The 25,596-nt window shown below is 35.9% G+C and overlaps 1 protein-coding gene across 3 annotated transcripts in view; it reads right to left on the reverse strand.

The window, feature by feature from the left end:
* Positions 1-254: 254 nt before the first annotated feature.
* Lrp6 (LDL receptor related protein 6) overlaps positions 255-25,596 on the reverse strand; it is a 147,715-nt gene continuing 122,373 nt past the window's right edge. For 2 of the 3 annotated variants that reach the window (XM_023565292.2, XM_013153063.3), the window contains 7 exons: positions 24,712-24,837; positions 19,649-19,885; positions 17,922-18,032; positions 13,023-13,253; positions 11,364-11,500; positions 9,401-9,498; positions 255-5,937 (listed from right to left, as the gene is read on the reverse strand). In XM_023565292.2, the coding sequence (XP_023421060.1) occupies positions 5,643-5,937; positions 9,401-9,498; positions 11,364-11,500; positions 13,023-13,253; positions 17,922-18,032; positions 19,649-19,885; positions 24,712-24,837 (1,235 nt within the window). In that variant the 3' untranslated portion in view covers positions 255-5,642. The remainder of the gene's footprint in view (positions 5,938-9,400; positions 9,499-11,363; positions 11,501-13,022; positions 13,254-17,921; positions 18,033-19,648; positions 19,886-24,711; positions 24,838-25,596) is intronic. The other variant, XM_063238243.1, reaches the window with a different exon arrangement.

The raw sequence follows: 25,596 nt of genomic DNA on the forward strand, positions 1-25,596 counted from the left end.
GCAGACAGGAAGGGAGTGTTAATGTCCACATCAGGACTCTCACATCACTGAAAATAAGAGCAGCCTGTTTTCTTATCCTCTGTTCTCAGTCACAGGTACCCTTGACAAGGAACTAGGCCATAGCCCTGCCTTTCCACAGTCTCTCTTCTAGGGCAGTATTTACTTGAAACATAAAGTTTCTACACGACAACCTTTATATCACAGCGAAGCACAAACATATAGCATTTTAACTTCTTGCTGAAAGGAATTGACACTTTTATTTTTCCACTGTTTTATTATAAAAATCAACATTTCATTTGTTACAATTCAGCTTATTGTAATAATCAAAAAGGGGATTTATACAAGGTATTTTTATACAGTTATAATTAAAGCACTTATTTTACAAAAGGGGGAAGTGGACAAGGGCTGACCAAATGTTGGCCATTATAATATAAATACATCCTTGCAAAGCACCATCGTACCAAAGTCGATGAACAAGAAACACCAGTTGACTTTTAAGACAATGACGAAGATTAAAGCTTAAGAAAAAGTTTTAAAACACAAAAGATAAAACATCTGAAAGCAGCACCAGATCCTTCACTTGCAAGTAAGGCTAGTTCAGTTTAAGCTTCATGATATCCTCTTTCCTCTTGAATTCTCAATAACCCAGACACTTAACTTCCTAATACTGGGTGGAATCATTTTCTTACTTTATATTCCTTTTAATATTCATATTTAATCACTGATACAGATATTCTAAGATCTCCATTACCTCAATATACTGAATTAAAAAACAAAACAACCCAAATGGATAGTTAAGCAGAAGTATGTTGTCTATGATTCTTTGGTGTTAATTTCGGGTAAATTAAAAAACAAAACAACCCAAATGGATAGTTAAGCAAAAGTATGTTGTCTATAATTCTTTGGTGTTAATTTCTGTGAAAATCATAGGTGATCATTATCTGGCTAGATAAGTCTATATTTCACTTCTGAGGATAAAAAATCAAGTTTATAATTCTATCAAGTCCTGAAGGTATTTTTCAATAATAAAACTAAGAATGATTTAAAAATTTCTGATGGAAGAGAAAATGGTATATTTTACCTCAATAAAAGAAAGTAAGGGTACAGTCAGCAATTTGATTCTAAGTCACTAAGATAAATCTACAAACCTTATATCTCCCTTTCCACTCTAGTAAGATACGCAATCAAATCAAAGAGAAATACCCTGAGGATATGTATTCACAATGCCCATTTAAATTTTTACAAAATTATAAATGTAAAATTTTTATGTTGAAGTTCAAAGTTCTTCACTGTAAAACTCGTGAATTGAAAATGTTAGTTTTTGAGACAAAACACTAATGCTAACTCAGGAGTCAACGAACTAATAGTGCTTTCTGAAAATCATTGTATTTTCCTTGGTCTATTTTAGACTTGAGATAAGGAAAGAATACCAAGTAAATTTTTTTGAGTTTAACAAATTACAGGCATATGCCTGTAATCCTAGCACTCTAGGACGCTGAGGCAGGAGGATCACAAGTCTGAGCAACTCATTTAATTAGGAAGACCCGATCTCAAAACTAAAAAAAAGATCTGTAAGAGCCTTGGACTCATTCCTAAGAACCTTAAAACAAAAAATCTGACAGTATGTTTAAAAACTTGATTTAAACTTCTTCAGGACTCAGTCCATGTCCATGCTTAATACACTGCCACAGTCTCATATGTGGAGTCCAGTTATTAGCTGACCAACTAATATTTTAGATGCCCATATACAATACTTCACAAACCGTGGATGCCGTATACATGTAGATGTAAGAATGGCAAACTCATGACATATTTGGGAGTGTGAAAAGTCCCAAATTTTTGTTTCTGAATCTTGTAAAGTTTCCCACGAAGTAAAATTAAACAAACAAACAAAAGCCCCTACATTTCTAACATTCTGATCTAAGCAGCCCACCTGCCACAAACAAGCTACAGCAAACCTCTCATCTCTACTATGACTGTTCAATTCAGGTCACGTAACATTTCACTAACAGCGTAGGTAAGTTGTAGTTATTGATTCTACTTGAAATAGTCTCCATTAATGAGACTAGAGAAAAAGTATTTCCCCAAAATGAACTGCTACCTAACATTGACGTTATTTTTACAGCTTAAACACTGAATGAGTTGCCCTTATACAAAGTATCGACTGCAGGATTATTTTAAAATGCATAAAACCCTTAATTACCTAAAATTTTACTGCTCAAACAACCTTCCTAGCCAGGTGTAGTGGTATATACCATAATCCTAACACTCAGGAAACTGAGGCAAGAGAATTCCAAGTTTGAGGACATGGGCTACATAATGAGTTTAAGATCAACTTGATCTATATAAAGAGGCTCTGTCTCAAAAACAAAAACAAAACAAAGAAAAAAAAATAAAACCAGTAACAACCTAAACAAAAAATCCTTCCCCAGTTTATTGGCCTACATTAGATGAAGATGTACTTTAATTGAAGCCTTCATTTCTAAATAACTTACTGTCCATTTTCTCAAACTTGCTAAAGGATCAAGTTGTCTTTTGGTAGAGTATCACAAAGTGTTCTGACATTAGAATGGAAAGAACTACACTTTTCAGCTAAACAGATATCTTTAATATGTAGTATAGAAGAATTATAGCAAGTGCCAGAGGCATAATAAAATTTCATGGAAGAAAAATTAATACTCGTGTGAATGTGCCATTATGTGACAACATGTTTCTGCCAGCTTAACCACCAGCAGGAATGCACCATGTTCAAATCAGAGTTGCCAGGCAACAAGACATGAATTATACTCTCCGAACCAACAGGCAGCAAACCCTTGGGCTACGGGCAGCCAGGTTGAGAACCTTGGTTATAGAAGACCAATAAAGAGCTTGCTGCAGTGCAAGTGGTATCAAAGTTCATTTCCCAGATAAGATTTTAGTATCAGTAAGTATGCATAACTGAAGATGTTAAAAATATCTTGAATTTAAAGATGGGCAGATTACTGGGAACCGAACTCAGGACTTCGTGCTTTCCAGGCAGGCACTGTGCCACTGAGCTAAATCTCCAGCCCTGAATTTAAAGATTGAATTAACTTATATTCATTTCTAATGTTGAATAGTGAATTTTATGATACACCAAGCTTATCACCTTTTTTGCATTTTTTTCCCATACTTGTGTTCTCATGTTCATTTTTTCCAATTAAAGCTCTTATGTTTAGTAATCAAGATGTATTTTACTTAAGCTTAACTATCCATATAACCTGAAGATCATTCACTTCTCCAAATATGACAATCTTCTCACTAAAAGTACTCAGGAATATCAAGAATCCATCTCAATGATCCTAGAAAGAGGATACTGAGATTAAGCTGCACTACCTTCAAATAATTTCAAAACAAATTGGCACACAAATTAGTATTTTGCAAGAAGAGGCCATTGCCTTCGCAGTACAAGCACTTGGACTGAGATAAAACAAGGCAATATTCTTCTTAATTCATTATAGTGCAAGTTTCCACATGGGAAGCCCACCAGGTAAAGATGTACATTAAACATGTAAACATAGAATTCTCGAACTCTGATACCCAGTTATTGCTAACCTTCCCATCTTCGAAACATCCAGTGCCCATGTGTCACAGATCAGAAGTTCAATGTCCACTTTGTCTCAGACTGTGAAGCACTTTGTTCCAGCAACAGGAAGAGGCAAAACTTGTCTGACTGAGATAAAAGACACTGATGGTTCACCATTTGTATATATGCAAAATCAAGTGCACCTGGTTCTTAAATTGCCTCCAACATTCTGAGCATTAGCCTGAAACCAATTTTTTTCCCTCTTTTAAGTATGTTACTTACATATTTTTTAGTTGCGTGAAAGGTTACTTTGCCCCTGCCAAAATTCTGAATCTTTTTTTCTGTTGACATTTTTAGGGGAGCTCTTGATTACCAGAGAGGTCACACCAATACAAACAACAGAGACAGAGACAGACACAGAAGAACAAGAACTCACCAGTATCTACACTAGTTTAAAAAACATTCAATTTTAGCAGAGCAGTGCTAGAAACATGTGAAAAGCAGGAAGCTAACTTCTGGCAAGGTGGCAGAGCAGTGCTAGAATCATTCCACAGGTCAGCCCTGATAGCTGAAGATGTAGCAGCCCCAGTACCATACATGACAGCAGGTCAGGCAGGTTACACAAGAGACTTTTTCTGTTATTCCCCTCCACCCAAGTTCTAACAGTTTATCTTCTCATTTAATCCCCTGTTAAACTTCTTAAATTATCTTAATCCATAATGGGATAAGAGAGAGAACACACATAAAAATACATGAGGATACTATAAAAAATAATTTGTGGATAATTTGAAAACAACCTAACATTCACAGTGGGTAACAGGAAGATATCAAATTCATGTCACATGTTAGAAGAGGTATGTATGTAGACATCATTCTGAGAAAACCTGGTCTAAAGAACATGAAAATGTCACAAACAGTTAATATAGGAAAAGCTAATGGTAACACACACAAACACACACACTTTTTAAATAGATTTTCTCTAATCAGAACATATTAAATGTTTTACTCAAAAAAAATATATATATATAAATGATTTCATATTGTGATATTATATGCTGAAAGTACTGCAAGGATATATGATCTACGACAAAAACATAATGATTAGACTTGTAATTCTTAAACATTGTCTATATGTGTTGCTAAAAAGACATTTTACTGAGGACTAAAAAATCTTGGAAGTGGAGGGGACTAATAATATGGCTAACTTTTTTTTTTAAAGCAACAACAGTAGTCAAATTGAAGACCTAAGCCTGATGGGGAATGGAGCTAGTAAAATATGAGACGCCCCAAATTCCTAAAATTCCATTTGATCAATTGTTCAGATAAAAAGCTTGAATAAATCATGGTCTTGGGGCAAAAAAGGCCTAAAGAGTGGCATGGCGAGGCAGCAGTGTGGAGACATCTAGAAAAACCTTTCTTTTTGACACAGTTGTAGGCTTTAAGGTAGGGACAAAAGACATGCACACGATCCCTACGGTATCTCACAGACAGCAGAGCTCTCCTAAGACAGCAATGCCCAGAATGAAGTTTTGTAGATCCAAATGATTGGATCTCTAGAAAAAACAAAGCCCTTTGTCCAAGATTATTATTTCCTTTTATGATTTCTTAACTTGGCTCTCAAATGTTAGTTAATGTGAAGGCTATTTGGCTACTTCCAAGTATCTATGGTTTGCTGCTCTGGGATACACTTAATATTTTTTGTCTGTTTCTTTTCTGAAATTTTTTGGTATCGATAAAGCCCAGACATCCCTGGTCGGTGATGCCTTTATCATTCCTGTTTCCTTTGCTACTCAGTCACTTCACTGGGTTTAAGGCATGCTTTGTGTATTCAGTTTGCAAAAATAAAACTTTTAGTACAAATTTATTTTTTATACAAACTTTTATGGCACAAGCAGCAAATCTGCTGTTTTAAGAAAATATATAAATAACCTTTTCTTCTGTACAAATATCTCCAGTATTCCCTACCCCATTTTATAACTTTATCTGTACATGGTCTGCCTCATCTCTCTCTAATAGTTCCCTCCCCCCCTCCAGATCTCAAGTAAATGTGTATTTACATTCTTCACGGCAGAGGCAGTCAGAGGAGGAGGGCCCCTCCTCAGGAGGAGTCTGTGCAGGGCGAGGGTGGTGGTGGGTAGAGGTGATGGGAATAGCTCCTCTCCGTGTATGGTGAAGGGGGGCAGCTTTCATAGTTCTCCTCCGCCGACAAGTACTGGCTTCGGGGTGTGGGAGGTGGGGGCACAGGTTCTGAGTCATAGTTCAAGTCACTAGTGTAGCCTTTGGCAGTTGCCACCGAGGTCATTCTCCGGCTAGGAGCATAGTCACTGTCACAAACATCTGTGCTGCAGGGTGTGGTAGGGGGTGCAAAGTGTCGGTAGCTGTATGGCCTGTAACTGATACAGTGGGAAAATAAAAGAGAAACTGTTAATTTTATAGAAAAATAACTCTCCTTATGAGACTTCAGAGATTCTAGATGTAAACTTCACTTTGATAACTCTGAGCTAATGCATTTTAAATCTGCCCAGGTCAAGAGGCACTTTTCAATGGCTGAAGAGGACAACATGTATTCTTACATTTGCAAATGCAGAGAGACAAGTAAAATTGGAAACAATGGACAACAGGTCAATCAACCTAGCCTGTGGATGTGCTCCAATATCTTCAAGTTGAACTGCATCACTGAATTAAACAGGACTATTCAAAGCTGTTCTTGGCCTGCAGTTGTAACTAACTGATTAACCATGAGCATGTTTGAGGCCCTGGGTTTGATGCCCAGCACCATATTAAAAAAAAAAAAAAAAGTTCTATTTCACAATCATCTTTAGAAAACCTCTCCATTTTGTACTTAAGTTGACACAAAGCAACAATTTTTGCAGTTTCACAGCCTATGAGAAAAAATGAGTCTTTCACAATTTCACCTACTCAAACATGTTAGCATTCTTTAATTGCACCATCATTTACCTGACAGATAATTTAATAATAGCTAAAAACTATTTCTTCTTTTAAAAGTCAATCATTGTACTACCAAAGCTGAATTTCAGTAGATAGCCTGTGGAGCAGAACTACCCCATTACTGTTATGATCAGGAAAAGAAACTCATTTGGGGAAATAGTTTTAATTCTCTGTGTAAAAGTAGGTATAACGTCATAAGAGCAGTTTCAACTGAACATCAAAATGATAAATTTTAAATATCCATAAAGGGCCAATGGATTTTATAATAAATATTTCAGAGACCTAATATACTTCTTTTTAGCACTTTTTTTTTTTAATCGGTACCAGGGATCAAACTCAGGACTGTGCGCTTGCAAGGCAGGCGCTTATGCCGCTGAGCTAAATCCCCAGCCCCACTAATATACTTCTTATATTTGTTTGTCCTTTTAAATGACCCATAGTTGGTAAACTTGCAGCAAAACATCTGAAAGAGAATAATGTATTTGTGAAGAGATGACATAAAGTGCTGGCTTTGCTGTCTTTCCTACTTCTGTGACTTCTTACACATTTTTATTTTGAGTATGGTAAAGGTTATTTGTTTCACATTTATCCCAAAGTTTTATGCATAATCTTTGTCACCAAATTAAATGGCTGAGAATGGATAAAAGCACGAAAAACTGATAGGCTAATTCATAAAATATAGTGATACAGAGAAGCTGAGTATCCCAGGATGCAAACCATCTATTGTCACTCTGCCTGGACTCACAAGAAATGGCTGCCAGAAGATTCTAAGTTACATGACTTGCTGAGCAGCTTCTCAAAGCTTTTACTGTTAGTACTGATGTGCTGTCTTTCTCCCCCTCTCTCCCTCCCTCTTTCTCCCTCCCCCCCCCCCACTTCTGGTGGTACCAGGGCAACTACACTACTGAGCTAAATTCCCAGCCCCAGCCCCTCGTACTTCTGTTTTTAAAAGGCATATACTTCCGTTTTCATGAGGTAGGACGTGAATTAACAAAATTCTAAGTCCCAGATGAGAGAGATCTCAACAAATAAAGAGTAAACAGAAATTGAGTTTTGAGACACAGGAAATGCTTAAATAAGAATTGTTTTAAGTGTGACTTAATTTTGACTTTTTATTCAATTTGAATTAAAGTAGTTAAGCTTTTAAAATAACATCTTTTCTCTGCTTTTTAACTTTCAGCCTTTAACTTTTTTATTTGGCTTTTTAGAACATACTCTTGACAGGGACAGCAACATTACAACAAATCAGAAAAACAATCAGTTAAGAGCCATGTCAAATAGTCTTCTCTCAACTGAAATGGGAATTCTGAATAATACTCTAGTTTGCACTGTTCTTCCATGCCTGAATGAGGCTGTAGAAGGTCCCATTTGACTGAAATGCTAGGAAACACCTCATTAGGAAGATAACAAGTACTGAGGGATGCCCACAAACAGCACTCTATGTGTAAAGAATACAAAGCTATTGACTTTTACTGGCCTTTCAAATGAAGTGGAAAAGGAAGGTAGACAAAATATTAACTGACCTGTCAACATGCTCTAGTCTCACAAATAGTAGAAAGGTATCATTTCTCCTGCTGTAGCTTACGAAACACTATTTTAGTTTGTTGTGACTTATTTATTAGTTTTAGTTAGTCGTGACTTCTTCTACTCACTTACAGGAGAAATCTTTCATTCCACATCACAATAACACATGTAAGAAAGAGCTGACCTTACATTTTTCTTGAATTCTGCACTTCTGCATTTCTCAAATTCTGCACTCTTAATATACCCTGCTGGATGAAGCTCTCCAACTCTCTGAACCAGTCCTAACCCAATATTCCATTCTTTTTTTGAGGGGGAGGGGAGCACTGGAGATTGAATCTGGGGGCACTCTACAAATGAGCTACACTCCCAGCCTTTTTTATTTTTTGAGATAGGGTCTTACAGAATTGCTTAGGCTAGCTTTGTACCTGAAATCATCTTGCTTCAGTCTCCTGAGTAGATGAGATTACAAACATGTACCACCATGGTCTTAATATTCTATTCTTACAATATATCAATCTTACTTAACAAGAGCAGCAATATATTTAGAATCAGTCACTTTGGTGGGTAAACTTTCATCAGGCCACTGCCAAAAGCCAGGCATGGTGGTGCATGCCTGTAATTCCAGCACTCGGGAGGCTGAGGCAGGAGGATTGCCATGAGTTTCAAAGCCGGTCTGGACTACATAGCAAAACTGTCTCAAACAACATTATGGTAGTTGCTGTTGATCTGTTGTCTTGCTTTGAAATCCTGTGTCACTTGCATTGTTTTCTTCTGATCTGCTGTGTTGTTTTACTAAAAAAAAGGCTCCCATGATAGAGAAAACAACACTGTCTCAAACAAACAAACCAAAAAAACCACTGACAAATTCTAGACTCTATTTCACTACTCTTGTTTTTTGAGACTGAGTCTTACTGTGTGGTTCAGGCTGACTTGAACTCACTATATAGGCCTCAAACTTGTAATCTTTCTACCTCAGCCTCCTGAGCTGTGGCTATTAAAAAATGAAAGTAAAATGCCCTGAAAGAAAAAATGTCAGAGGGGCAATGTTAGCATTACTAATAAGCTCTTGCTGGTGAACATCAACTTCTCATTTGGGACTTCATTAAGGCCACAAGTGGAGTCTTTCCCTTTGATTGCTCCCTCATACTAGAGGTCAAACCCATGATCTCATGTCTGGTAAGCAAACACTCTTATCACAAGCCACACCCCAACCCATTTTATTTTTTGAGGCAGGGTCTTACTAAACTGCCTAGCCTTGAACCTGCTATCCTCCTGCCTCAGCCCCTGAATGTAGCTAAGATTATCGGTATATACCACCTCGCCCAGCTTGCAGCTTTGTGGTAAGCATTTCCATGTCCACTAAAAGAGGAGCTGGTGTATTACCTGTATGATCTATGAGTAGAAGGACTGTTTGAAGAATAACCAAATTCCATAGTATAATGTGATCGCTCTGTGGCAGGGGATGGTGGTGGGTTCAAAATCTAAAAGAAAAAATATAATCAAAATATTAAAGTAATAATAATTGAAGCCAGAAAGAGACTTAGACATTCTTTTATTTTCTAATCTTATTGCTTTCCAGGGACTGTTAACACAATTCTTCTTTTCTGAAGAACTGACCTCAAATAGTACACTTCAGAACTTTGGCTCTCCCTTCCCTAAAATAATTTCATTATGGCTTTGCAGCATGTTATGGTTTAAAAACTGGTGGTCAACTTAACACCAGCTGAATTAAATCAGCATGGTGCTGAGTATAGATGTTCCACCTGAGCAAAGTTGCCAGTAAAAATAAGAGACATGGAAAAGACAAGTGAGGCACTGTAGGTTCTCCTACATGTTGCTGTTTAAGCCTTTGGTTCTCCTAAAGGAGCTTGTCAGAAATAGCTTCCCCAGTATAAATTCAGCCATTGTCATTAGAGGAGCTTGGGACCTAGCTGGTGAGAGTGGCCAGCCACTGTCATCAGAGGAGCTTGGGACCTAGTTGGTGAGAGTGGCTTTGAGGGAGCTCTCGTCCTTACATCAAGCATCGCTTCAGAGAGGAAGATGTGTGCTGTTTTATCTCCAGGATGAACTTGTCATGCTCTTCCTCGGATGTAATGAACTGTTCTTATCATTGGAGGAGCTCAGGGCATCCGTGTCACTGAGGATGGCTATGTTATTTTTAGGGTAGCCCTGGTTCTTATTTTGAGTGTGACGTCTCAGCTCCAGTGTAGAATCCTCAACCTACCAGCACAGCTCCTTCACCCCACTGGCATAGACTTTCTAGCTTCCACCGCTGACCTTTGGGCCTTCCCAGCACGGATCCATAGAATAGACTGGGCTCTTGACCTCCAGTTGGACTCATGGGAGGCACTGTTATGGGTTCTAGATTTTCATCTGGACTCATGTGGGACATTGCTGTGGGATTCAGGCCCTTGGCTGAATATTTTGGGTCTTTAGTGTTGTGGACAGATTTCCTGCACTTTCTTGTTGTTAAACTCTGGATGACCATCATAAATAATACAAATTCTGTGTCCTGATTCTTATTTGTTCTCCTCACAACCCCTGACTACAACACAGCACAAAATGATTAAAGGAGCCTGGGATATATATAGATATATATAGCTCAGTGGCACAGAGCCTGCGTGGCATGCATAAGGTCCTGAGTTTGATTCCCAGCACTCCCCTCGCAAAAAGGAAAATGAATAAAGGAAAATCTATTACCTTCAAATCATGTGTTTAAGTTCAATAGAGCTAGGTTTTAGCTTTTTAAAATTATAAATTTTCAGAGAAAAATGACTTAATACAGGAAAAAATCTAGGTGTGTGGTTTTTTTTTTTAAGGAACTTAAATGAAGGATTTAACTGGGAAAGGAGAAAAGAGAGAAGAAGGGAAAAGATTATAGGCATATATGTATAGCTATACTGCTTTCTGTTTGTTCAACCAAAAGAGTTTGTGCTTTCACTGTTTAATCACTTTTTTATGCCTAAATCTTATAATCTGAACTACTTCTAAGATAACAATATGCAATATATTAGTGTTAATTTGCTATTTTAAAAAAATTCTATATTGTTTCTGTCATTTTTTGTTTCACTTTTAAAAAATAAAAAAATAAAGAAAAAAGAAAGTTCTAAATCTTTCAAAATGTACCACGGTTCTATTTTTACTTGGTATGTGAAAAAATGTTCTGTTCTTTCAAAGAACAGGCTGGTTATTTATACATGCAGGGTGGTGGTGGCAAATTCTTTGAGCTTTACATCCTAAATTCTGTATTAAAAAACAACTTCTTCATTACTGTCACCAAGTACCCACAATTAAATGAGATAACCTAAGATGTATTTTAATATTCATAGAAAAACAGATTGCTTACGGCAGGGAAGTAAGTGCCTTTGGTGCTTGAAGAACTGCTTGATGATGCACCCGTGACATGTGCTCGATCATAAGGGGGGCCACTGCTTCCCCCCATGATACTGAGGGAACTGATCATTGATTTACCTCGAGACATTCCTAAAACAAAGAGAATAAAAACTGAGGGTGAGTAAGATACATAAAAATAAAACTTTATTCAACACTAGGGTTATAAACACTGGTTATGGTTCATAACTAGATGTCCCCCTAAAACCTCACACGATCATAGGTGGGGCTTTGAGTGGTGACTGGATCACGAGGGCTTGATATTCATTAGTGGAGAACTCCACTTGAAGTCTGGGTCACAGGAGCTGAGTCACTGGCCATGTGGTCTGGAAAAGTCTATCTGCCTGCCACTTTCCTTGATCTCTCGCTGCTTCCCATCACCAGGCCATGAGATGTTTCTCCTGTCAGCCACCCTGCCTTGGAGTTAGCCAACTACAGACTGAAATCTCTATAAACTGAGCCAGTACAGACCTGGAGTTGTGGGTATTAGGTACTGTGTCTCAGGAGATAAAGTAATTAAGACAATACCAACAGTCACACTCAAATAGATGATTTAAAAACTTACGCCCTCTTTTTTAAATAATAATCAGAAATGGTTAATGAAGAAAGAACTTCTAGAGAATGTTCTCTAGAAGTGAATGCTTCCATTGAGAGAGGGCCTAGAACAAGGCCAAGAAGAGTTCCCACCTGCTCCCTAATGAGAAGTTTTCAACAGCCTGTACCGAGCTGAAGGAAATAGGACTGTAAAGGATGAAAGTTATAAAGCAGCATGGATTAAATAATAAAACTTGTTCAAAAGAAAACACACCTATTTTTAGGGCATAAAACAACAAATGGACAGTCTTTCTTTATCTACTAAATCCAAGTATTGCTGGAATCAAAACTACCAAAGCTAAGGAAGAAATTCTATTTTTTCCAAGTAGCTTTCCAAATTTCACTTGCTGAAAATATTTATGGCAACAAGGAATCACTGTCAGCTGAAATTTGATGTCTGTTTACTTAAAAGTGTTACTTGGCCTAAGCTCCTATTTTCAGAAGTCTTTGGAAGTAAAGCTTTTCACTAAGGGCACCAAGAAACACTGAAAATAAAGCTGTACTTTCCGAGAGCAACATGGCCTATCCAAGCACAGAACCGCTGTATACTTGGACTGTGACTAAAGCAGCTGTCCTCTGTCATCTCATTGTAAGTCAGAAGAAAACACAATAGTGTATTTTTCCCTTTTGTTACTTGGTTCCAAATTTTTGCTTCCTAAAGGGAGGTTTACCCTACCCTTAACAGCACTAGAGTTCCCTGGTTGTGAACCTAAACATTTTGTGGTTTATAGCTCTTCACAACAGACCAGCTAATTCTGCTTCAGTGTACTGTGTCTTCAAAAGCACAGTCAGGTGGCTTAGCATGAGCAGGTACGTTTGCATCATACCATTTGGCAATTTTGACTATTCTGTACCAAAGGTCTTTTGCATAGAGAGAAGGTGCTAGAAGTAGCAACATCTGATAATTTTTAAACCCAAATAATCTAGTCTGATTCAACCTTTAAGTAACATAATGTTATCTATAATGGAAATGTAGTAATTCTGCTAGAAACTGAAACTTGATGGATCATTCTTAACTCACCTGGAAGAGAACCTGACAGGGAACTTGGGTGTGGCACATAACCAAGAGGCACAGACGCTGGTCCATGAACCACATAGTCGTTGGTCATAGTTTCCCCATCTCCCTTCATGCGTGGACACAACATCCTCTGGCAGATGAAGTATATGGTTCCAGACACAAAAATGGTGACAATCACTCCAATTACTGAACCAACTGTATTGGTGGCCTGTGGTGCTGGCTCTTCAGTTGGATCTAAAATGAGAAATGCCGTATAAACTATGCTAGGTATGTAAAAATAACAATGCATTCAAAATAGCAACAAAAAAGATGTGAAGCTATAAACATAATTGTAAATATAATTTTCTTTTATGGATATATATATATATATACATACACACACACACACACACACACACACACTATGCTCCATGAAAATATGAATTAAACGTCATCATTAGGAATCAAAATGAACTATCATTGAATGACAAAAATAAAACAACATACTAGGAAGTATAACTAAACTAACAGGAACAAAAATGGTAAGTACATATTTAAATACCATCAAGAAATTTTTCATTCAATATATGGATAAAATCCACTTCATTTTTGAGTTATTTTGGGATTTCAGGATTTTAAGTCAGAAGGAACAGACCAAGAAAAGTCATCAAATATTTTGCCTGGAATGGTGAAGAAGCCAAAAAGCAGTTGGTTAGATTTCAGATTTAAACAGTCATATTTAGGCCCAGTGAAAGAAAATTAGGAACTACAGATGAGCCTGGGCTCTGAGGTTCCACATGCTGCTGCCATCAGGCTGCCTGAATACCAAGAGCAAGGAACACAGGTCTCCAATACTTAATTATCAAAAGACTTGCAAAGAAAAGGCCAGGCCACCAGAGGAGGGTGCTGCTCTGGACAACCACCATACGTGTGTCCCTAAGCTACTCAAGTCTTAAAGAAGTAGAGGGTGCATGGTATCAGAGGCAGAAGGAAAGAACAAATGGGTCAATCAAATAGAGTATTAACCTCTCTTCAGAAGGAAAATTCTTCCATTCTGACTACTTAATTTAGATCTCACAATTGGAAATCCTTTTTAAAAAGCTTCTTTTCACCTCAAATCTCCAGCTGAACTTACCTCTGAGATAGATAACAAGTAATCTAACAGAAACAAGTAAAAATGATAACACTAAGGGACATAACATATAGGGGCTATCAGTAACAAATTAGCCTGTGGAATCTCTTTAGTCTTTGCTAGTGATATTCCATCTTTTTTATTCCTTTTTAATGCTTCAGCATTCCTTTCCAATACAATGGTTTTTGAGGCAGGAAGATTGTGAATTTGAGCCCAGCCTGGACCAGACTGTAAGACCCTATCTCAAAAGAGAGCAACAACAAAAAACAAAAACCAGAAGGAAAGACAGAAGGGCAGAAAGGAAGAGGAAAAAAAAAAAAAAGAATAGCTTATATTTACTACCACCTATTTCTAGGCTCTGGGTCATATCTTAACTCACTGAATTCAGGTTTCCACCCTTACCCACTATACTGAAACTGCTCTAACAAAGTCAAGTTCTCAGAATTGCTACATTCAATAAACTTCATCTCACTGACCTCTTTACACATTCAGTGGTGCTAGCTCCTATCTTCTTCTCAAAAACACCTGTTCAAAGGCTTTCTAAAACACCAATCTTGTAGTTTTAGGCTTTTGGGTGTTTTGTTTTGAGACAGGGTCTTGTTGTGCAGTTCAGGCTGGCCTTGCACTCACCACATAATCCAGGCTAGCCTTGAACTCATGCAATTATCCTGCATTAGTTTCCCAAATGCTGGTTTTATGATTTTTGATTATTCGTTCTCTGCTTCCTTTTTGGGGCTTCATTCTCTTCTGTCAATTAATTGTAGGTTGTTTCCCTGAGTTCTACCTACCATCTACTATTTTCCTCTTCTACTTATTCTTCTGGGAGATTTCTTCTATTGTTAGGGTCTTAATTATCATCAATAAACTGAAGGGTTCCAAACCTCCCTTCTGAACTACAAATCCATAAGATCAACAACTTTCTATCAGCTATTATGGACCATTTCATGGGAATCTCTAATGTGAAATATCCTACACTGAGTTCATCATTACTGCCACCTGTTATTTCCCCCAGACTCTAGAAGTAGATCATAAATATATGAAGTATTTATGGGATCTATAGCAAACAAAGGCAAGTGAATTAAAAGTAAAAGCAAAAATAAATTAATGGAAAACATTATGTCAGCTTTTGGTCGTTGCTATATATCTTAGTAACTCTGGTAACACTAAGTGAGGTATCTGTGGGTCAACTTACCATCTGTATCTAAGCTGTTGACAAGCCCTTCTTACTCATGAAATTACTCTGAACCTATTCCTTCTTTTACCACCATCATTCCTCTTGATTTAGACCTTCATCATTTTCTGTCTAAACTTCAACAGCCTCAACACTTTTAAATTACAGACCAAAAGTCATTCGTAGATAATGAAAACAATTTAGAAGGTTACAAACAGTATTTTTAAAATATTAAATAGAAAACACAGTCTGTATTTCTCCTGATATAGTCCAAAACAACTTGCCTAATAGATTTCCATGCCTACAACTTGCCTTGAAAACAACTTGCCAAATAGATTTCCATGCCTACAGTCTTACCACTTTCAATGCATCTGCTGAATAGCTTTTGCATTTGTGTGGTAGTCAGGCTAATCCTTTTCTTAAAACTGTCCAATGACTCCATGGTGAATGGAATAGTGCCTATGCTTTTTAGAAGAAAAGCAATGTCCTCCAAAATCTTATCTTTATGGTCTTACCATATTATTATTTCTTGTTGACACCCCTTAAGACACAGCTTATATTTTGGCAGCGATACCTACATGTGGTAGTTTCTCACTCCTTTCTGCTCTTATTTGCACAATGAACAATTTCAGTCATCAAGACTCAAGCTTAAGTAGCATTTTTCTATAAGCCTTCCTCAATCAACTCCATTTCTAAAAAGCTGGCTACTCTCCTTTGTACTACCACCTGTATAGATCTCTTAGGGAATACTTTTCCTATGTATTACTTATCACATAGTTATCAAAAGTACCTACTGTGAGCTCGACTATGCATCAGCCAGACTAAATAAGACAGACACTAAAATCAGTTAATCTTCTCACGATCACCAGGTTAAATATCATTATCTTCCATTTAACAATGAGGAAACTAGGATTTAACTAACAAATAATTTGCTGGTGATGGAAAGAGCTAAGATTCAAACCAGATGTACCCGGTTCAAAAATTCCTATTCTTACTACTCTCTCAGCTAAAGAAACTCTCTTGGTGTAGGTACCATGTATCCTCAGCAGAGTATCAAGCACAACACAATAAATGTTTGTTGAATGAACAATCTAAAAACTTAAAAGTATCCCACTCGAAGTTTTCTAAGTTCCATCACAATGGTTTTGACAGGGTAAATCTGGCTTATGTTGAATTTCATTCAGAATTAATTACAGTACACTATGGCATATCAACTTTAGATATATTTTAGAGTGTCGGTCAATAATTATGAACCTTTCAGAAACTACAAGAGTCTGTATGTCTCCAGGTATATATATATATATGAGCCTAAGCAACCTCAGGCTGCATTTTAAGAAAGCTTTTACACTCATCTGGCCATTGAGAAACTTGTGGAAACAATTTAATGAAACATTGGAGAAGTTAAATTCGGTCTAATGTTCAGAAACAAAGTTCAAACCAAATGATTTTCATGCCCATCTAAATTATTTGAGAATTTCAGTTGTGGCACAACGTTTACTCTTTTCTGGCACTTTATTAAATATATTTTTATGCATAAGAAAACTACATGCTTTAAGAAATTATTAACAGCAAACCATTAAAAGATAATCCTTGGCACAAAAAGTTTACTATTAACACTTTTTAAGTTTTGTTTTTAAAGTGAAACAGAAAAAAAGGATAGAACCAGTACAGAACTTCAAAAAATAGTAGGAAATTAACACTAATATATTGCATATTGTTATCTCAGAAGTAGTTGTTCAGGTTACAAGATTTAGGCACAAAAAAATGATCAATCAAACAATGACAACACAAACTGTTCTTTTGGATGAACTAAAAGAGATTAGTAGTACGGCTATCTATCTTGTGTATGTGTGTACGTGTGTGTGTGTGTGTGTGTGTGTGTGTGTGTACGTATACCTATATATATAAAATTTTTCCCTTTTTCCTTCTCTTTCTCCTATCCCATTTGTTCTTTCCTTTTGCTCATTTTCTTTTCCTTTCATTATCACAATATCTAAATTGTACATTTTGGATCTGGTTACTCTTTCAGTTTTTTTCCAGAAAGAATGGCTGCCTCAAGAAATCAATTGATAACAAATGTTGGCGGGGCTGTGGGGAAAAAGGAAGGCTTCTCCACTTATGGTGGGAATGTAGACTGGTACAGACACTGTGGAAGTAAGTGTAGAGATTCCTCAAAAAATTAGGATTGGAAGTCCTATTCAATCCAGCTATTTCCCAGAAAAATGGAAAATGTCATACTATAGTGATATATATGCACCCATGCCTATAGCAGCACAATTTGTAATATCTAAATCTTGGAAATAATCCAAATGCCCATCAACCATGGAATGAATAAAAAAGATGTGGTATTTTTTTTACAATGAAATATTACTCAGCTGTAAAAAAGTATAATCTTGCAGCTTTTATAGGTAAACAGAGGCAACTTGAGACCATCTTCGTAAGTGAAATAAATCAAACTCACATTTGTAAATACTGTATTATCTCCCTAGTGCAAAAAAAAATACCATTAACACTTGTTCTTAATAAGGAAACTTCTACTATACATAAAATTTATGAAGAAAAATGTATTTTTAAAAAATTTTCCCTCAAGAGTAATTTACAAGATTTCATTTCTACTTACAACAATCCAGTTCATCAGATTTGTCACTGCAATCCACATTATGATCACATTTCTTGTGCTTTCCAATGCACTGGCCATTGGCACAGCGGAACTGATCAATTAAACAAAGCACTGGGAAAAAAATATATAGTTTTTTCATTTTAAATATTATATAAAACCAAATTCAAATGCAAAAGGTACTTTCTGAATATGAATGAAAAACACACTGAATTTTGAGATTTAACTTTAGTCACCAGGTATGTCCACCAGCAGAGGGAAAAGAAACAGTAAAAAGAGCAATCTAGCAAGAAATTTCTTACTTTGTTCTTTAAATTTCCTCTTTTACTAATTAATTGCTGTTGTTTACCTGAAATAATTCTACAGATTTTTTTTTTTTTTTTTGGTCTTTTTGAGATAGGGTCTTCCTATGCAGTTCACCTGGCCTTGAGCCCACTGTGCAGCCCAGGATGGTCTTGAACTTGCAACAATCCCCCTGCTTCAGCCTTCTGAGCGCTAGGAGTACAGGTGTGCACCACCATACTCTACTTCTATAGATCTTGTTTGTTTATATTTTGTAAGGTTAGTAAGGAAAAGAAAAGAGTAAGACATTTTAGACTACAATAAATAAACTAATTTAGGATTCATTGAAAACGAGCTATTTTTACATACTTATGACTTCCTGTTTGGGTCTTATTTCTCAATTTTCACACCTCACTGCTGTGGTTTGAGTGAGCTCTCCCAATGTTTATAAGCCGGAGGCCTGGAATTCTGTTTCATGGCACAAAGGCACCATGATCTTTTAAAAGGCGGAGGGAGCCTAGTTGATCAGTAAGGTCCTGTTCTCAGAGTGGACTGAGATAAGAGTCAAGGGACTCTTGAGTTGGCCTTCAGGAGACTATTATAACAAGAGCAGCCCGATCCCATTTTCTCATCCTGGTTTCCTATCTAGGGATGAGATCTCTTCCTGTCTTAAATCCTCCTGCCATCATGTTTTCATCTCCCACGATGCTTTTGCCATAGCCCAGAGGATGCTAGTGTCACATCCCTGAATCTCGAAAACTATGTGTAAACTTTTTTCCTTTGGGCACTAAAATATAGTGACAGAAAGATGCCTAACATGCTTATTAGTATACATAAATATCATCAAGTGAAATTAATTAAAGTAATTTGGAACATGACATTATGCTTATGATATGCTCAAATGTCACACTGAAAAATGATACCTTGTGATACTTAATTTGAAAAAAGTTTAGATACACAGGGTCTAAAGACCACAAGCTATCTGAATAACCCCAGGGGTTCACTGTGGTGATAGTAAATTTCAAAATTTCCAAGCATTCCCTATTTTTCCAAAGTCTTTACAGAGTACTTGTGAAGGTCATTAAAAATCAAGGTTCAACTGCAATGAGGTTCAACTGTAGGGTACTGGCTAAGTATGTGTTATATTCACAGCAATGCCGTAAATCAAGTTTCCATGTAGTTTATTTTTTTTTCCTTTTTTTTTTTTTTTTTTTTTTGTCTTTTTATCGGTACCGGGGATCGAACTCACGACTGCCTGCTTGGAAGGCAGGCACTTATGCCGCTGAGCTAAATCCTCAGCCCCTCCATGTAGTTTAGAAGGCCAAGAAAAATTTGAATGAAGTTATCAGAAAACCCCAACTCTACATTGAGCCGAAGTAACACACTTAATTTTTAAACAACTTGATGGAAAAGAATTATATGACTAGTCATAGAGGAATTGTGGATACCTTCACAGTTCTTCTCATCTGATTTATCCTGGCAGTTTGCATCTCCATTGCATCGGAGGGCACCATCAATACACTGCCCACTGGCACACTGGAACTGGGACTCTGAGCATACAGGACAATTGAGTTCATCACTGTGGTCTTCACATTCAGTAAAACCATCACAACGCCAAGCCACAGGGATACAGTCAATTTCCCCAGTGAAACAAGTAAACTGCTGAGGAGAACATGTTGGGGGCTCTTCAAATGAACAACGGGTAGGGAATGACAAAAGCACAACAATGGTCACACAGAAGTACGAACATTTATACCAATTAAATTCACTGTATAATTAACATATAAAATATAATTTTTAAAGCATCTCATCTAATCAGAAATTTTGTACTATCTAATTTAGGTTCACTAACCTGTAAAACTATGGCAGTTTTCTCACCTACTATAATTCAAGTATGATTATAATATCTGCATTCACACATAATCTGAGAACAGTCATTATAATCACCAGTCTCCAACTATTTTAAAGTAAGTCTAGTGCACACTCTTTTTCTGAGGTTCTAAAAAAGTGTTCTACAATCTCCCTGTGGATCCTTAAGTCCATTTTTAGGAGCTATTCACTGTTTCTGCAAAATTTCTAAGATGTCATTTGCTTCTTATATGTTCCATTTATATGAACACCACAAAAGGAATGGTGGGCAAAACTGTTAGCACCTTCGTGGACTCAGGATGACCACACTGAGTTGTACTGGCAGTTAGTGACCTCTCTATAGCCATACACTCGCAGTTTAAACAATATAGCTTCACTTAAGAAGGGTCATGATGAATCAATAAGAAATGTTAATCATATTACAATCAACTCTTGAGTATGTCTCTTCAATAGCATTTTATAAAATGGATGTATGCACAAAGCTCATGTAAACATAAACAGAATTTCTAAAGAGAAAGAGTCTCAGTGTTAAGCGGAAATCAAAATCAAACCCTATTTTCATCTGAAAGTGATAAAAACATAAACTAGTTAATTGCAGTTGGATATATGGGGAGAAATTTTTAAAAATGAACTAAGTAAGCTCGTTAATCTCAAAAAAAGAAAAAAACCACTATTATAGTAGGGCAAATTATAACATCAAAGCTGTCAACTAAAAGTTACAATTCTAGAAAACCTGAATTTAACTAAGATTGTAACTTTCAGAGATTTCTAATAAGATTTTTCTGATGAACCTGGTGATATATAAAAACTGTGATTTTTAAAATTCTATATAATAAAAAGGGTCAAAATCTGAAAATCTGGGATTTCTGAATGAAAGTCTAACATCTAATGACTAAGACAGGCTCTAGTGATCCACCTTCTCCACCTCACAGGGTAGCTGAGATTACAGACATACACCACCACACCCGCCCACATCAGTACATTTTAATATAATGGATTGGATTATGAAAAGTTAACAGATGAGGTTTCAAATTCCATGTTGAAGTCAAATTTATAGGAAACTAACACCTCTCAAGATTTGCTGTGGAATCCAAGAATATTCTATTTTCTGTTTAAGGCCAAATTTTCATCTTACACTTCAACAAAAACTACCTAAAAAGACTTACTGAAATTTAAAACTTTACCAAAGTGTAAACTGAAAAATATAACTTTTTTCACTAAAGTTATAATGTCTTAACTGTATACTATAATTAAGTTTTCTTAGCATATTTCATTTGTGAATATGTGAAAAGGGCTATTATTACTTTTGATAATTCTTAAAGTTCTTGGCCTTAATTCTGGTAATGTAAATACAAAGGTAAACTATAAAAACCTGATTGAGGCCCTCAACAATTTTTTAAAATGTAAACATATGCTCAGACTAAATATTTTGAGACTGGAGTCCAATTTTTCTATTTTATGATTAAGGAAACTTAGATTCAGACAGGCTAGACTATATCCAGGCCTCAGAGCTTTTTATAAACAAGGGATTACCAGAATAAGAGTAAGAAGGATCGTGTTCTTAAGTTTAGACCACTGCCTGTAGTGCTATATTACAAGTTCTTTAAAATTTTGACTGTTAGTGAATTTTCTTAGAAATTCTTCATTATATGATATGAACCGGAAAACCCTTGGTCTTTAAAACAGAACATCACAAATTAAAGATGAACAATACACATATGGAATATGAAGACGTCTTTTCTAAAAGCCTATTATGCATCTACTCAACTATACTAAATAGCATGTAAAATTAAAACAGGTATGATTCATGCTCTTAAAAGCTTCGACTTTGGCTAAAAATAAGGACTACTAGAAAACTACTCTTAACTACCTTTCATACAAACTGGTAACAAGTGCTATAATTAGACAGTGGAGACAACCACAGGTAGCGAGGTTTATACAGGCCATCAAGGGACTACATGCCCCTTGCAAACAGAGTAAGACTTAGGACAGGCAAGCAAGAATAGAATTACAATCCTGAACTATCACAGGAAAATCTACATAAACAAAACAAAAAAATATGTTGTAGTACTCCTCAACTCCAAACAGCCAAACAAAAATAGTAAGTTAGGAAGAAGTACAAAATGAAATGCATAGGTAAGAGGAATATAAATGAAATCATGTTTTGAAAGTCAGGTAGAGAAATACAGACTTTATATTTATCTCCATTGTAAAATCAATACTAAATTATAAAAAGACTTGCACATAAATATTCACTGCTGTTTTATTCTTGATAAAAAACTGCAATCTGAAATGTTCCTTATCTAAGAGTAATTCTGATGCTATAAATAAAATATTACCCATAATGAAAATCATACAGTGATTCACTCAATTATACTGATGCATATAAAAAATACATCATTCAAGAGAATCTTTAAAACAAGATTACATATTATGATACCACTGATAAATTGGTTCAGGAAAAGGAAAAAGTACTCATAGGGTGCTAAAGATCTAGTGATTACTTTTGACAGAGGGAAACTGGTAAGGAGCACCACTCCTCCTCTATTGAGAGTAGTTGTCCTCTTCCACCAAACTCACAGCTGCAATTTCAGAAGAGACATGCACAGAGTTATGCAGGAGGAAGAGAACACCTGCCTATTAGCCAGATCAGCTGGTTCACCCCTGGGAAACAATGGGGTGACAGACGTTCCAGCCAGATAGCTCTCACATCCATCAGAGTACTTTTCTTAGTTGCAACATTATATAACTTGATTTGGGTGTTTGTTAACACTGTTTTCCACACTCAATGAATATCCATTTAACACACATTAGAAATAGTTACTAAATTATTTCTAATATGTGTTAAATGTGCGAACAAAAACAATCAAAGGTCTTTTAAAACATTTTCTAACTGAAAGATGAGATTCTTGATTCTATTTTGTTATCATTAACAGAAAGAGAAATTTTCTTGGATTTGCCTTTTAAAATAATTATTTAGCATCCTGATTTAAAAACTGGTTTCTTCTATTGTGATAGAAGACACAACATAAAATTAAGCTTACCTATTTTACCTGAACTGTTCAATGGCATTAAATACATTCACATTATTGCGCAATGTTTATTTTACATTTAAAGAGCTGGAGTTTATCTACACATCTGAATACAAAGTTTTTCCAACTCCATTAGTCCACGCAAAATGCCTGTGGCTAATATTCAATGTATGCACTTTCAATTTTTTAAAAAAATTCTTAAAAGTTAGAACAAAATTTATTTGTAGTCCTGTATCACCAATAATCTTTATATTTTAAGTGCATATTCTTTTTAAACTTGGCTCACAGAAATACTTATTTTAGGTAATTATCATCATAGAAGAAAACATCATTTATTTTTTAAAAGTGTGCTTGGGATGGAACCCAGAGCCCCACACATTTAAGTAATTTTTAACTCCCATTTTAATAACTTTTGTTCCAGGGACAGTGCCACATGCCTATAACCCCAGCTACTCAGGAGGCTGCAGTGGGAGGATCCTCCAGCCCTGGACTTTGAGAAGCTTAAACAACATAAAGACACTCCTGGTCTCAAAAAAAGGAAAAAGAAACTGTTCTACCACCACCCATCAACTCTTCAACTCTTTATGGGACATTTATGATCCAAGCCCAGGACTGGGGGTGATCATAGCACTGCAAAAAATCACCAGGAAAAAGCTAATCACACTGTTTTATCTCCTCTTGAGCCAAGTACATTTTTATATCAATTTCATGACCACAACATTTATAGTTGTATAAACTGAGCTAGTACATTAACAATTTCCCAAGCAATAGAAATTACATTGTTTTAGAATTTCTACCATTACTGATAATGACATAAAGCAGTCTTATTGGTCAGCTGAATTAACCTACAATTATGCTTGAGATGAAGATTTCTGAATTAAGAATATGATTACTATTATTATAGTGATTGATAGTACCACACTATGATTTAACCAAGAAATGTACCAATCTGTGATGACTCTTAAGTGATCAAATTTCACTACCATATTATCAGTACACTCAGAAACATCTGTCCTTCAAGGTTATTTGTGTATTGCCTGATTATTAGGTAAATAAGAAAAACAACAGGAAATGGCTGACAGATTTGAACAAAACTATTCTTGTCACTGGACATATTCCTAACAATGATACATACAGTGACAGAATCCAGAATTCAGTAGATGGAGATTACAAGAAGCAAAATTAATTCATCTCACTACCATCTGGGGAGGTAGGAAAGCTACTCTATTACCAGGAAACAGTTGTTCTCAGGCTGAAAATGTGGTAATACATATATGCAATGAAATATTATTCAGTCTTTAAAAAAAAACAGAGAAGAAAATATTATCATTTCAGTCACAAATCAGCCTGAAACAGAGACAAATACCAATTCACTTACATGTGAAATGTAAAAACTCACAGAAACAGAGATTAAAATCAGAAGCTAAATACAGGGAAAAGAAGAATGGGGTTAGGGGGGAAAATAATCCAAAAGCATAGCGAAGTACAAATGAACAGAACACAAATGACCAATTAAGTTATAAGAAACAGTAACTTCACTGTCTAATCACAGGATAGAATAAAATATGGAATATGGTGACATTTAGGCCATAAAATTGTAACACATTTACCTCCACATGAAAGCTCATCTTGAAGCAGAACTAGGTGCATGGGGCAAGAACACCTTGTAGTGCCATCACCTTTTACAAGACAAATATGTGAACAACCACCATTATCCTGGGCACAAGGGTGCTGTCCTGGAAAAAGCAACAACTTTTATCAAAACAAATTTCTGTTAGGAAACACAAAGAAAATCAACTACAAAATCAGCTTGGGGACTTATTTCTAAACAATTCCTCACTCCATTTCCACAAAACAGTAAGAACATATCTATAGCTAATCAATCAATCAGTCAATCAATCTACTGAATTTTGAGATGTGTCTCACTATGTTACTCAGACGGGCCTCAAACTCCTGGGCTCGAGTAATGTTCCTATTTCAGCCTCCCAAGTACTGTGACACACACATTTGTAAGCAAGAAAATGGTATAGGCTTATACCAATTTTGTTAACAAGAAAAGAAGATTACTGAAACAAGAAAAATCACTGGGGAGATGTCTTAAGACCAGGATATTATTCTCTTTAAAATATGAGAACTCTTCTCTAAATTACAATTTTTAATTCTGAAAGAGTTAAAATGGTAATTACAGTTGTCAATGAAAGTTACAGTTATCAGAAAAATCTTAAGATGACATGGAACTAAGACATTCAATACGAGACAAATTTATTTGCTTTGTTAATTTAAAAAGTAACTTGCACTCTTACAAATGTTTCATTTCTTCTTCAGCTAAAATGTACTTTTTAAGTGAAGTTATTTTGTCTTTTAGACAGAATTTCTGAGTTAAAAATCTTTAATTAAAATAACAAACTATTTGGCAACTTTTTGGGCTGTTTTACAAGTTGTATTTAAGGTAATGACTGCTCTAAATTTTTTGTTTAGCTTGTGTTACAAGTAGC

The sequence above is a fragment of the Cavia porcellus genome, unplaced genomic scaffold (assembly GCF_034190915.1).
Source record: "Cavia porcellus strain 051 isolate PalLab524CR breed Dunkin Hartley unplaced genomic scaffold, mCavPor4.1 scaffold_27, whole genome shotgun sequence".
In the NCBI taxonomy this organism is placed as follows: Eukaryota; Metazoa; Chordata; class Mammalia; order Rodentia; family Caviidae; genus Cavia; species Cavia porcellus.